The following is a 15,382-nucleotide window of genomic DNA, read 5'->3' as shown; positions in this document are numbered from 1 at the left end:
TAATACAACTACTGGTAAGTTGCACTATGATGATATAACATCTGAGAGACAATTAAAAAGTGCTCAACAATATAACAGGTCACTAGAATGCAAGTTGTCAAATTATTACATGTTTTGGCTCCTCTTTAACCATATTCTCCAGATATCGGTGAAGACTCAATGACCAAAGCTTCTGGCTCTATATTGCACTCCACAATCTTGAAGAAGCTCAACAATATCAGCCCAATATCTTTGACATCTACAAAGCTAAGGCCTTAGGCTTCAGTGATATCTGTGATTTTTGAGTGATATTTTTTGCAAACTATTCTATAAAAAGAAAATCACCTTGCATCTTTAATTTGCATTTAATAAGTAGCAGTTGGTAACATTTCTGTCCTTCATAGATGAGTCACTTGAAGAATGCATGTTGAGCTTACCTGATGTTTTCTGAATGTAGGGCTCTTTAATGCCATCAAATCACTGAGTATTTACTGCATTTAGAGTCTATATACAAAGACGTCCTGCCAGCTGCAAACATAGAGCACATTGAGCCCACACACACTCCTAGACTAAACAACACGACTACTTCAGTGTTTGAAGGCTCAAAGTCCATTTTGTTGCTGTTATCTAGATCAGAACACCAGTGAACAGAGGCAAGCCTGCAAGAAGCATGAACTTTACGTGAGCTTCCGGGACTTGGGATGGCAGGTAAGCGCATGTGGCGACTCGCAAGACATCATTGACAGGACTGATTACTCCATACATCCCTGTCTCTGTCTCGTTTCAGGATTGGATTATTGCTCCTGAGGGCTACGCAGCCTTTTATTGTGATGGAGAATGTTCATTTCCACTGAACGCACATATGAACGCCACAAACCATGCGATTGTGCAGACCTTGGTAAGTGTCCATTCTTGCATTATTTAACTCTTTCAGCCAGCGCCAACATTTTTAAACATTTTCACAAAAGTTTCATGGCCCCCAGAATATTTTGTTGTTGGAATATCTGAACATGCAATATGTCAAAAGAAAGTACAGACCTTCTGCTTTATAAAATAAAAATAATTTTTATTCTAGCTTCATTCATTCTTTTTTATCAACACTTCAATGTGGGGAATTTTGAGGAAAAAGCTCCATCAACAGCACAAAGCTTCACAGTCCTAAAGCTCGTCCTTGATTTAAACGCTGTTTAATGTTGATATATCTTACATATGCATCTGCTTACATATGCTATCGTATTCTCTTGTGTTTTGATCAGGAGATTCTGCACTCTTTCAGAAGATGTGTAATAGCGCCCCCTACTGTATAACAGTGAAAACACTGAAAGCCGGAAAATTCCGTCAATGGCTAGGAAGGAGTTAATATTTCTAGAATTGTTTGTTGTAGTGGTTCATAAAATGAGCCACAGTTTTGAGCAAATAAATGCAAATAAGGCTTAAAGGTAACGCTTTACAATAAGGTCTTACTAAATAATGATGGATAGTACATGAACTAACTGTCACGGCGCAGGCAAGGAAAGAGAAGCAGAGGATCTAAATTGCAGAAGATTTAGTTTATTTACAAAAACAAGGGCACTCCAGAAAGCAAAAATCAGCGTAACAGGTTCACACATGTAAAGACAATGCAGGACCAAGAGAAGAACCAAAGTGAGGGCTTAAATGCATGCATAAATGAGGAACCAAACAAGACTCAGGTAAACATAATCAATTAACCAATGAGTAACCATAGAAATCAACAACGGGAACAAAGGGAACATGATCTAAACACAAGAAGGAAATATGGGAACCAAAGGAAAACACAACGTAAGAGCCCACACGAAGAACGTAAGCGTTACATTAACATTAAATAACAACGAGCATTACATTTGCTACAGTATTTATTGATCTTTGTTAGCTTTAGTTTTAGTGTCAGGTTTGAAGGATATTTTTGTTTACTTTCTGTATGATAAAACATTTTTTGTCCAGTCAAAAACCACTGGTTTTCGTCCAACATATTATATATTTCTTACATTTTTCCTTCACAGGTCCATCTAATGTTTCCTGATAATGTGCCAAAGCCTTGCTGTGCACCAACCAAACTGAATGCCATATCAGTGCTGTATTTTGATGACAGCTCAAATGTAATTCTGAAAAAGTACAGGAATATGGTGGTGAGGTCCTGTGGATGTCATTGAGGGCAGAGGAACGTCTGTGTCATATTGCTGGAATAAATAACATATCAAAAGAAATAGTTTTTGACATTTGATGTACAGTATTATGTAAATATTAGCTCACAATTCCTCTTATTTATTTGGCTTTGTTTTGTAATAACTTTTTTTAAATGTGTGATGTAGATCAGTTAAAAGTTACCACTCTTACCATAGATCCATGGCTGGTTGCTCTTTCTCTGAGAATATGTTAATGCGTTAGACCAGTTAGAGAGAGTCATAGACAAGAGGATCAAATATAATTTTCTTTCTTTTGATCACGTGTCATAAATTCAAAAGCAACCACTCCAAAACAGAACTGCTGCTATTATAGAAAAGGCCTTAAACCCTAATCACCTATTTACTTTTTTTATGTGGAAAAATGAGAACAGCCATATTGGATTTAGCAAAAATAAATAAATGAAAAATAATTATTTGTTAATAAAATGAGTGTAGTGTTGTTGTAAAAGCACTGATTATGTCTATACATATTTCCTCAAATAGCCCAAAGTATTGCAGCCCACAACTGCTGATTTATTTTAGTTTGCTTTATATATCAGTGCGTGGATATGCAAAATTAAGGTTCTGAGCAAATATTCTTCCTCCTTATATACACTTGTATTAGTACTCTGAGTAATATATATATATATATATATATATATATATATATATATATATATATATATATATATATTGGAAAATAATTGCATTTATTATTTTAGAACCATGTTTGTATGTCATTAAATCTATTTTCAAATATATGTTTCTGTGTCTTTGTCTGCAGTTGATTAATCATGTTTGTTGCAGGATTTACATGAATTTGCTGAACAAAATTCAGCTTTTTTCTTTTCTCCATTACTTCATTTGGGCTCAGTAAAAAATTTAAAAGTTAATTGTGAGTTTATATCTCGCAATTCTGACTTTTTTTCTCACAATTCTGACTTTGTTTTTCTCACAATTGCGAGTTTATATCTCGCAATTTAGACTTTATACAGTATCTCACAATTACTCACAAAAAGTCAGAATTGTGAGATACAAAGTTGCAGTTCCCTTTTGTATTTTTTATTCTGTGGCGAAAATGAGCTTCCATAAAAATGTGCCCTTTTTTGCTGTTTTGAAAACCATTGGCAAACAAATGTATTAATTTAGACCCTGACCTAATCTGATCACAAAGATTTTTATGAAGTACATTTTTTGCTGAATGCCAGTAAACTGAATGACTGTATTTGACTTAATTCAAACCAGCGGTCAGGGTACCCAGACGTTATGTGGTCCCGATCTAAAAAGAGTGTTGACGTCCCATGAATAGCAGAGGCCACCTGCTAACCTCACTTCTAGCGGTGTGGATGATTTGCATTCCTGCGGCCTGCTGCCCTGCACGGTTACTCCTGCTGCTTCACAATCCCATCTACTGTTTAATATCATGGATTCCGTCCAATTCCACTAAATGTCTTCCTTTCTACAACAGCAGGCCCAGTATGAATGCTGCTATTTTAGGGAATCCTGTGCCAGTGAGCAGGCTCTCTTAGTATAAGCCCTGTGGCCACATGAAAGGAGAAAGAGATGAATTTACTGTCCCGTTCCCTGCAGAGAGCAGCACACGTATGCACACAATTGATCAGACTGGGGCTCTTCAGGTTTTGCACACTGATCTTCACGCTCTACCTAAATGACAACGTTTACATGATTAATATCAGACTGGTTTGTATACTTTCAGTCACGAAACTCTAACCTAGCACTGATTGTGTCCTCTATTGTCGTGGATGAGCCAACCAGATGTACGAAACCATGATCGACATGCTGTGAAAACTTCTGTTTACCCCTCCTCCTCCCCAGCACCACCTGTAGAGATCTGCTATGGGGTTTAATATCTTCTTGGAGAAGCATGTCCTTTATGCATGTTATTTAAGTAAGCTGGACAAATTCTTGTAAATGTGCTTAGCAGCAGCAGATCTTGTACGCCAATATCAAGCATTTGCCAATACATACTGGTTAAATAATTCACTCTGAGAGCTGTCATGTTTGAAACATATTACCCCAATTGTTGTGTAATCATGTCGTGCCATGTAAGCATTTCAATGAATATCAATAACTAGTGGAACACATAAAATAAAATAGTCGCTCTCATTATTTCTCAAAAAAATGACCTGTCTCTGTGATTTTTCACAGCTGCCTGTGCCTCGGGTCATAGCTCTCATAATTACTTTCATTTGGACAAGCACATATTTAAATAAACAATGGATATTCTGGTAAAAATTGAGATGAACTTACAATGAACAATACTTCTACAGCATTTATTAATCTAAGTTAATGTTAATTTCAACATTTACCAATACATTATTAAAATTAAACGTTGTATTTGTTAACAAAATTAATTCACTGAACTAACATGAACAAACAATGAACTATAATGTTTTTACTAACATTAACAAAGATTTATAAATGGTAAAAAAAAATTGTTAATATTTTTTGATTTTATTTTATACTAGCTGTAAGTAACTTGTCAACTACATGTCATCTAACTCTCATTAGAGAAGACTGTTATATTAAGGTTAGGGTTAATAGAATAAGTTGACGTGGTTACTTTTAGTCAGAAGAATGTCTGTTGTTAAGCATAAAAATAAAGTGTTAGCAGATATTAAGCAGTAGTTCTAATTAGTCGAATATATCTAAAGTGGATAATCGAAATAAAGTGTTACCAAATATATTGCTCATTTTTAATTCATGTTAGCTAATGCATTACCTGTTAACAAATGAGTCCCTAAAGTGTTACCAGAATATCAACTGTTTATTTAAATCTGTGCATCTCCAAATGAAAGTGATTATGAGTGCTGTGACTCAAGACACAGGCAGCTGTGAAAAATCACAGACCCAGGTCATTTTTAGAGCAAAAAGGAGACTATTTTTTTTTAAACTTTTTTCCCCCCAGATTAAAGGCTTATCCCGACTATAGAACTTAATCGGAAAATGCTGTGCGTGTAAACATGCTTGATGAAATTGTTCAGAGTTTGGATCTTATGCTTTTTGAACCATAAAACCAGGGGACACCCACACCGCACCACAAATCTGTGCCTCATCCATTTCGATTCTTGCTCAAATTGCCACGCTGTTTCTGCTTTTTAGTAATGAACTTCATATGCTTGTTGTTTTGTGTTTTTCAAAGGAGTGATTGTCAGTCATATCCATGTTACACTGCAATAACCGTTGGTATGTTTGATGAAACCACAACCTACAGTGGACTACACACAAAACGCTGCTAATAATGCACTTCTGTTGTTCTGTACACATTAAAATGATTAGGGATGTGTTTTATCTTGTTAGATAAATATTTAGGACACTACACCCCAAGAGAACACAATCTCCACACGTGCAAAGCTTTGTTTAAATGAATGGAAAACACATGATTCTTAACCCATGTGACATTAGTAGAAATATGTGAAACACCTAAAGGCAGGGAAGAGTTTGTTTTGTGATTTTACACGGTAAAAAAACAACTTTTTTCTTGTTCTGTTTGTGGACAATTAATGAAAACAAACAAACGGGTGACATAAATACATAAAATGTCAATCACTATCATAAAGTATCAACGTTGTCATATTTATTTGTGAAATTCTTCTCCCATTACTTTACCCTATCCTAAGCTAGAACATTTTTCTTTTCTCTGGCCTCTTAGTTTATTTTGAAAGTGTCCGCTTGCAGTTGGCCCACAACGCTGCTGAAACTCGATCTAATCAAAATGTTTTCCAGTTTACTTTCTTCATCTTTCCACATACCCTTTTTCTAATTTGGCTCCAGTGGGTGGGCTAGACCCTTATTACAGCTCAATCAGACGTCCCTGAGCAAGTCAACCATCTGGGTCACATTTTTTACATGCTAGTTACCAGGACAAGGTCACGACTCAAGAATACAGAGGATGTGTTCTGAGTCCAGTGCTATTTGTATGTGTGTGCGCACGCTTGTTTTGGTGTGAAAGAGGCGAGAGAAGACTACATTAGACCCCAGAAGTCTCGTTCAATCTGTGTAAAAAGGAACACCTGTATTCGACTGCATTCGCCAGGCTTTCAACTGCTGATTCCCAATGATTGCAACAGACTGTGTGATTTCAGCAATCCTGTCAAATCATTACCACTGTACAACATGGATCTAATAAACTTGGGTACGACATGATGGGTACAATGATGACACCTATTGAATCATAGGCTACGACGCAAGTTAGTATAGAAGAATAAAATGTTATCAACATGTGCTAGTGGTGAACAAATACAAGATGAATCGTGCTTTGGCAATTGTGGTTTTCATTTGCACTGAAAAAAAGGAGGAGGACGTGAAAAAGGAATATATATGGACGAGGCCATGGATTGGGAAAGGAGGCCAACTTGGCATGTCAATCTTGCAAATGGAGCTTGAGGTTAGTAGTTTTAAGTTTTCGTCCCATCTCACACCAGTAATGTTTTTTTATTTTTTCTTCTAATGCACGTTCATAAAAGCTACTTAAATTGACCTAAGGCCTAATCCTGACTTAATCTAAGCCCTGTCTGTGAAACTAGGCCTATGTGTCTGTTTAGCATTGCGCAGTGAGAGTAAAGCCATGGCAGCGCAGACAAGAGTCCTTTCAAAAAGGGCAGGCAGACACAAATATTACCTCACATCCCATGTGGAAGGGTTCACGTTTTCCGCATTGTTTACTTTCCCTCTCATGCTCGTATGTTTTCACTGCACATTGGATTTGAGAAGGGACTTTCCATGGAAATCTCTGTGCCCCTCTTTAAAACTTTTATTCTTTATTTCACGCAAACTCACCATCATTGAAATCGGTGGTTCACACTCAGCTGCGCTCTACATTTCATTCCAATAGGGCCGTATATTATTGAGAAGTTAAAGCCGTCCGGCTGATTAATATTTGGTCTAAATACTTTAGCATGATCAGGAAATTACCTTTTCTATAGAGAGTTACTTTTTCACACTCTTTTTTCTTTCTTTCATTTTTTCACATCGCTCCTGTAAATGGAGTGCTGAAATATATCTGAAACCTTTTTGAACTCATTGGATTTGTACTTTGTGTGGAGCGAGCCAGCAGGATCTCTCAATGGTGCAATTAAAAGTTCCAGCCGATACATTTAGAAGCACATTAAAACATCTGTCCACATGTATCAATGTCAAAATGTGTTAACACTCAGTGTTCTAGCGAAGTAATCCAAAAATCCAAAAGCAAACTATGCAGAATGTTATGGTCAATCTGTGATGTGGTGAACTCAGAAAGTTACATTTTTATCAGGTTTTTCAGAACCAGCTGGACTTCCACACATGCTTGACAGGATCGGAAAAGAGCTTTTTTGGAAAGGTAAACCATATGGATGAACAGGTGAACACATTGTACTGTAATACAGAGATCCATTATCAAAAATTATGTTGGGAAATTCAACATTTATTTGACAACCATAACCAAAACCTCAAATATGAAGATATTATATGAAATGATTAGTATTTGACTGTTTTGACTGCGCCAATCAGGATTGACTACATTTGCATGCATGATGTGATTATAATGAGATTTTGTCAATTTTACGATTAAACTTTACAGCATGTAAATACAATACTTCAATCGAACTAATGTGATAAAGCTCATAATCGTAGTAACCATAAATTACATTAATATTTGTGGTGTAGGTACGCTGATTTAGTAATAAACAATAAACGCAATAAACAGGCACCTTATTGTTTACCTCCGCATTATTACCGCACTGACCAAGTGCACGTGAGCTCAGACTTACACGGATGCCGTATTTTGTTCACACAACTTTATGAATGAACTCTATGAACATTATTTTGAAAGTTTCCCTCCACTCCGAATCACAAACAGATTTTTAAAAAATTGCGTTCAATCACCAAACAATCGCGTTTCCCTGAGAAACTTTGTTCGCTCGCAAAAAACACAAAAGTTAATGTAAAGTTTCTCGGGGGAAAGAAAAACATTTCCGAGAGAACGCAAAGCATTGACTTATTATTTTTCCTCCCGTCTCATTATTTTCCCACCACATATCCCTTTAGGGGCTACATAGTATTGCACCTGTCGTAAGTTGATTAAAACAGTGGCCAGTCACACAACTACTGTATTTGAGTTCATCATTCGTGCTGTGCACTGGACATCTGAGTGTCAATGAGTAAATGTATGATTTCAGATTTAATCTAGGGAATCCTGCACTAGCCAAGCAACTGCCATTCAAATACTAACTGATTTTTGCAGCTTTGTTTACCGATTTGCTTCATAAGAGAAAATCCACATCATTCTAAACTTACCTGCCCTAAATACTCTAAACTTCCAATTATCTGAGTAACACTTTTGTTATTATGAACTCATCTGAAGCTCTACTTGCTGTGTACAGCCTGCAGTGTCCACAGGTTTCCCACAAGTGGACACACTGAGCTTTTGAAGTTACAATCAAAGCTTGAATCTATTCTAGCAGCTTCTATGGGACAATTGAATTCGTATGGACGAAAATTGATCAAATCTGACTTGAGTTTTGAGCAGTTCACTATGTTTTCAGGATTTATCTGATGGCTTAAAACCTCTTTGATGCTTCATCTAAACCTGTTCCCCTTAAAGCATATTTCTCACATCTGTTTCCATGCTCAGGATGAAAAAGGGAAGAACTAAACTCTTTCACTGACATAATGGCACAGATTACACCAGCACTCCAAATAAAACATCCAAAGAAGGCTTCGTCGCATCTGCCATTTATCTTTTCAATTCATCCACGGCTCCATTTCTTCCCTCATTAAATTCATCCGTCCAATTTGAAAGCCAGTTTTAGTCATGGGTAAAGTGGGTTACGGTTTTGTGTACTAGATTTCACTGGAACTAATGCTCTGGGAGACAATGAAAGAGTTTTGTCCCTGTTAACAGTATTTTGTTTTTAGTAGGAGATCCAGCACCCAAAACCTGGAAGTGTCTCACAGAAAAAAAGAAAAAAGAAAAAAAGAAAAAAGAAAAAAAAGTAACCTTGTAGATAAAACAAAGATTATTAGGAAAGAGCGGGGTACAACCTAATGCTTTCTCAGTTTGTGTAAACCTACTTAGGGTTCAGAGTATTTATTTTTCCCCACATTAATTTCCTACATAATTATGTGGTTTTGTTTCATTAATACATTGTATACTTTTTCTTGATTTACCCAAAAAGAACAGTAGTGAAATGTGACAACATGCCCCATAGGTGGGGTAAATTGTAACGTCTCGGTTACTAATGTAACCCTCGCTCCCTGAAGGAGGGAACGGGAGACGTAACATCGACGTGACGACGTAATTGGGATCACTTCAGGGAGCCCTATCAACTTCGAGTGTCTACAGAACAAGCCAATGAATGTTGGCGTGCGTGAGAAACGTCACGCGCCCCCGACCCGCAGCGCGTGTATAAACATGAAGCGGGCGCACGCAGTCATTGTTTTTGCTGAGGAGCCAAGATTGTGATTGCGTAAAGCGATGGTCAGCAACCGTGGCGACGGGACGTCACGTCTCCCGTTCCCTCCTTCAGGGAACGAGGGTTACATTAGTAACCGAGACGTTCCCTTTCAGTCACCTTTTCAGTACGACGTAATTCGGATCCCATGGAAAACGCCACGGTTGCTGCCACATCCAGCACCCAACGCAAGACTCTCAGACCCCCATCTGGCTGGGGCAGAAGGCCTGCATAGAGGGACTTCGAACTGCTGTTCCGTTATAACCCACACAGTGGGTGCGCTGCGGAAGCCACATCCCGCCCGAAGGGAGGTAACATGTGGAGAATACACATATGGACTGGTCAGAGGGGCAGTGCAACATATGGAATGTCACTGGTGTGGCTCCAGCCTGAGAAGGGGGAGGCAACACCGAGCAGTGACGGTAGAGCGGACTCTGCCAAGGGAAAGACACTGGAGCAGGCAGGGAGCTGATCGTGGAAGAATACGCATATGGGATCACTGCAGGGATCACCACATATGGAACCCAGCCTAGCACAAGTTACACGAGCGTATGAGCACTAGGCCTGGCGTTGGACGGTCCGCAATGTCCGACTGCCGAAGGGGTGCGGAGGAACTCTACAGGGTTCGCCTGAGTGGGGAACTTGACTGGAGCAGAGAAGCGCACGTATCCGCTCGTATGTGGAGGGGAGTGGCGCAGCCAGCCGACACTAGAGCGGGAACTTCGGTGTTACCGGCTGGTTGAAGCGAGCACACAGGAAGAAACCAGCTCAACACGTAGGCTATAAAACCTAGCGAACGTGTTAGGTGTCGCACAGCCCGCAGCTCTACAGATATCTGTCAGCGAGGCGCCGTGTGCCAGTGCCCAAGAAGAAGCGACACCCCTAGTGGAGTGGGCTCTCAACCCGGGCGGGCAAGGCACGCCTTGGGCTTCGTAAGCCAAGGCGATAGCATCCACGATCCACTGGGCCATCCTCTGCTTGGAGACAGCCTTTCCCTTCTGCTGGCCTCCGTAACAGATAAAGAGGTGATCTGAGATCCTGAGGCTTTGCGTTCTGTCCACGTACAGACACAGAGTATCTCAAACCTTGAGAATTAACTAAAGACCACATAAAAAGCTCATATTGCCAAAGGCTTCGGCGTACTTTTCAATGGTCTTTTGAATGCAATCATTGTGCATTTCACCAGATGGGCATCATATCTGGAAACTAAACCCGACCCAGGTGCTTGGACACTTCCCAGTGGATCTCATCCAGGCTGTATTTGTGGTCTGGGATGAGCACCTCCTCCATGATAGATGGGACAGAGAAAGCCAGGGCCGGGTTTTGCCTCCTCCGAAGGCAGTGCTTGCAGGTTCACCACCTGGTCCTGAAAGGAAATGGTGGGAACCTTGGGCATGTATCCGGGCCAGGGTCTCAGGATCACGTGAGAGTTAGCCGGGCCGAATTCTAGGCACGATTCCTCGACCGAAAATGCATGCAGGTCCCCTACCCTCTTGATGGAGGCCAATGCAACCAGGAGTACTGTTTTACAGGACAGAATTATTAACTCAGCTGACTGCAAGGGCTCAAAGGGTGGTCTCTGAAGAGCCAAATGGACCAGAGACAAATCCCAAGAGGGTATAGAGAGAGGGCGATGAGGATTTAGTCTTCTCGCCCCCTTAGGAATCTGTCGATCAGGTCGTGCTTTCCATGCGACTTTCCATGCGACACATCGTGATGTGCGGTGATAGCGGCAATATACATAATGAATGATAATGAATAATTTCTGAACATTGACTCTCAGTCTATATCCACCTTTTTCTCATGGTTTTTCAATAGAATTCATAAAAGTTTAGAATAGAATATCATTGTTCTAATAGGGGCTTTATTGTAAGACAGTGTGACAACATGCCCCACCTACGCACCTGGGATTTAAACCCAGCGAGTGTCTTCTGCTGGTTAGGTCAGCATTAGAGAAAGATCTCATCTGTTAAATAACAGATTGAAAATTAAAATAATATCAGATTTGTCTAATTTGAAATAAAAACAAAAATAGAGATGAAAAATTAACACAAGTAAGAACGTCTCGGTTACGTATGTAACCCTAGTTCCCTGATAGGGAACAAGACACTGCGTCAAACGCTGTGGGAACGGCCCTGCGTTGTGCGTCATGAAGCACGTATGGAACAGCCCAATGGAGAGATGGAACGTCATAGGCGTCATCGACCAGGAAACTATAAAGCACCCCATGAACACAAGCTCAACAGCTTCTGATAGGCCTGAAGGAAGCGCTAGCGGGAATGCCGGGAGTATGGTGGAATGACGCAGCGTCCCTATCAGGGAACTAGGGTTACATACGTAGCCGAGACGTTCCCTTTCAAGGGAACTCGAGCTGCGTCAAACGCTGTGGGAACGCTAATACCCACGTCGCCATAGGACCAAGTGACCGCCATGTGAGAACTAGCGCACAGAGGACGAGAGCACCTGTTCCCCAGGGGTAGAACTTAAGTCTAGGTCGTAGAACTTAATGAAAGTATGCGGTGAAGACCATCCAGCCGTATCACAAACGTCACTGAGGGAAACTCCTGACAGTAAGGCTTTAGAAGCCGCCATACTCCTGGTAGAGTGGGCTCGTACAGCCAAAGGTGAAGGCTGACCAGCCGACTCATAGGCAAGTGAGATAGCCTCGACCACCCACTTGCTCATTCTCTGTTTAGACGCGGGACACCCCTTCTTGGGTGGCCCAAAACACACAAATAGTTGTTCTGACTTCCTCCACAGGGCAGTTCTGTGGACATAGGCGTCTAATGCCCTAACAGGGCAAAGTAAATTAAGTTTCTCCTGGTCAGACGACAGAAATGGAGGAGGACAAAAGGCCTGCAGAACTGTAGGTCTAACAACATTAGTAGGGACCTTGGGAACGTAACCTAGTCTAGGATGCAGAAAAGCCTTAACCATGCCAGGCGAAAATTCCAGGCACGAGGGTGAAACCGACAGAGCCTGCAAATCTCTGATTCTCTTTAGTGAGGCAGGAAGAAAGATAGTCTTAAACGTGAGAAACTTCTCAGGAACTTCTTCGATAGTTTCAAGAGGAGCAAGGGAAAGACCTTCTAATACGCCAGATCCCAGGCCGGCACCCTCGTACGAACTGCTGGCCTCAGCCTCAGTGTGCCACGAAGGAAACGAGTTATAAGCGGGTGTCTCCCAAGAGAAACTCCACTGAAAGGGACGTGGTAAGCAGCCAGTGCCGCCACATACACCTTTAGTGTGGAGGGGGATAGCCCTGTGGAGAAGCGCTCCTGTAGGAATTCCAGCACTGCACCCACTGGGCAGTTAACTGGGTCCTGCAGGTGCTCTCCACACCAAGAAGTGAAGAGTTTCCACTTCAAGGCATAAAGCTTCCTCGTGGATGGAGCTCTGGAGTGAAGAATGGTCTCAACAACCTCGGTTGAGAGACCAGAGTTCATGAGCTGGGCCCCTTCAGAGGCCAAGCCCACAATACTGGGCGGGGGTGAAATATCATGCTGCCCGCCTGAGAGAGTAGACCCCTCCTGACCGGGAGCTCCAAGGGAGAGCCGTCCAGGAGAGAAATCAGGTCCGCAAACAGTCCTCGGGCCGGCCAGAACGGGGCTACTAATAGTAGGCTGACCCCGTCACGGCGAACCCTCTCCAGAACTCCAGGTAGCAGAGCAATCGGGGGAAAGGCGAACAGACGTGACCTCGGCCACGGCTGCACCATAGCGTCCAACCCCAGAGAAAAGTGGTCTTCTGAGGAGATAATACACTTTTCTTTGCGTTCAGCATTAACCCCAACTTCCTGATATGAACAAGAACAACATCTCAATGTCGAACCGCCATCTGCTCTATCTGAGTTAAAATCAACCAATCGTTGATGTAATTGAGGACACGAACACCCTGAAGCCTCAGGGGCACTAGTGCTGCGTCCATGCATTTCGTGAAAGTGCGGGGAGATAAAGCTAGGCCAAACGGAAGAACCCTGTGCTGGTACACCTCGCCCCCGAAGGTGAACCTCAGGAACTTCCTGTGTTGTGGAAGGATTAGATCGTCCCTTAGATCTATTGTGACAGACCAGTCCTCGGATCTGATTTGTGACACGATCTGCTTGATAGTGAGCATCTTGAATTTTGGCTTCCCTACCGAGCGATTTAATAGGCGCAGGTCTAAAATTGGACGCAACCCCCCATCCTATTTTTGGAACGATGAAATATCGGCTGTAATAGCCTGACTCCACACTGGGAGGAGGAACCCCGTTCTATAGCCTCCTTTTGAAGGAGTGCTTTCACCTCTTGTTCCATAACCAGAGCCTGCTCGGGGCCCACCACTGTAGGCAGAACCCCTCTGAAACTTGGTGGACGACACCTGAATTGGATAGCATAATCCCTTTCTATTGTCTGCAGGACCCAATGAGATATTTTTGGAAGGCTTTTCCACTCTGCCAGAAATTCTACTAAGGGTACCAGTCTCTCGAGACTGGCCTCTGGAGTAACTTTAGCAGCAAACGCAGCGCCCTGTAACGGCACACCGGCAGGGAACAACTGGTCTAACCGCTCTGAAAACCTCCTCAGAGGGAGCGAGCGTCCCTCGGGAAATCGCTCGCTGGGACCGTCTGCGCCCCGGCATGAAGGTGGGGTTGGCAGAACGGGCCCCTGAGGGCACCGAGGAAGAATGGGCACCGTAGAAAGAGGTGCACACCTTTCCGCCTTGGTGGGGACCACCCTCAGTGTCCTGCGCGCCGTGGCGCCAGGACTTCTTCTTAGCCGAAGCCTTCTTAGCTAATATAACTGTCCTCAGATCAGTTCTATTACTGGGAGATTTCGGCTGAGAGTGCCGCGGCTGAGCCCACTGTCCAGCAGGGGGAGCACGAGACGCGACACTCTGCTTCAGCGCCCTATATGATGAGCTCGCAGACGGCCGGGGCTGCTCCCGCCCAGCAGCCCCAGGGACATGAATTTTTAAAGGGAGAAATTTCTTAAAGCTGTTGTTTGCTTTTCCTTCTCCTGGAATTTATCGATGACAGAATTTACAGCATCGCCAAATAAACCCAGGGGGGAGAGAGGAGTGTCTAAAAGGAAAGCTTTTTCTTTTTCTTTTATATTTGTCTGATTTAACCACAGATGTCTTTCTGCGGCCACCAGAGCTGCCATAGATCGACCCACTAGCTTGGCCGACTCTCTGGTTGCGCGCAGCTCAAGTCCCTCAGCAGGTCAGCCTGGTATGCCTGTATAATAGACATAGTATGCAGACATGACGCAGCCTGACCCGCCGCCGAATACGCTTTACCCACAAAAACCGAAATATTTCTAAGAAGCTTGGTGGGTAATGCCGGTGCCTTAACAGATGACGCAGCCTCGAGGGAGAGGAAACTCGCAAGCGTCTCTTCCACGCGAGGCATAGCCGAATAACCATATGATTTTGCCCCAACAATATTAGAATATGTTGAAGTCTGGGGACTAAACACTCTATATGACACCGTTTTTTTTCACGATTTCGGCGTGGAGGTTGCACTTGTGACGGCAAAAATCTAATTTTGATTTAGAAACAGACTCCTGTCTAGTCACTGGCCATACAATGCTGAGTTTTTTCTACAGCTCTTGTTAATACCTCCACTAGCTCATCACTTTAGGGAGTGTAAGGTGGCGAATCCTCCACATCTCCCTCATTTATAACTAGTGAACACGGGACTGAGGCACTGGATCTCAAAGGTGAAGGGAGAGATAAGGCAGAGCCCTTCTCTAACCCCGCTGAGAGATCCATATGCAATCCCCA

The 15,382-nt window shown here is 42.3% G+C and overlaps 1 protein-coding gene across 2 annotated transcripts in view; it reads left to right on the top strand.

The window, feature by feature from the left end:
* The window catches only part of bmp5 (bone morphogenetic protein 5), a 54,992-nt gene extending 52,402 nt beyond the window's left edge, over positions 1–2,590 (top strand). The window contains exons 5-7 of one of the 2 annotated variants that reach the window (XM_077230328.1): positions 611–687; positions 767–877; positions 2,001–2,590. In XM_077230328.1, the coding sequence (XP_077086443.1) occupies positions 611–687; positions 767–877; positions 2,001–2,150 (338 nt within the window). In that variant the 3' untranslated portion in view covers positions 2,151–2,590. The remainder of the gene's footprint in view (positions 1–610; positions 688–766; positions 878–2,000) is intronic. The other variant, XM_077230329.1, reaches the window with a different exon arrangement.
* The last annotated feature ends 12,792 nt before the right edge of the window (positions 2,591–15,382 follow it).

Source organism: Siphateles boraxobius, unplaced genomic scaffold, assembly GCF_051911475.1.
Source record: "Siphateles boraxobius isolate OS27281-9 unplaced genomic scaffold, OSU_SipBor_1 142, whole genome shotgun sequence".
NCBI lineage: Eukaryota > Metazoa > Chordata > Actinopteri > Cypriniformes > Leuciscidae > Siphateles > Siphateles boraxobius.
The sequence above is the reverse complement of the archived record's forward strand: the minus strand, read 5'-3'. Positions and strand labels throughout refer to the sequence as shown.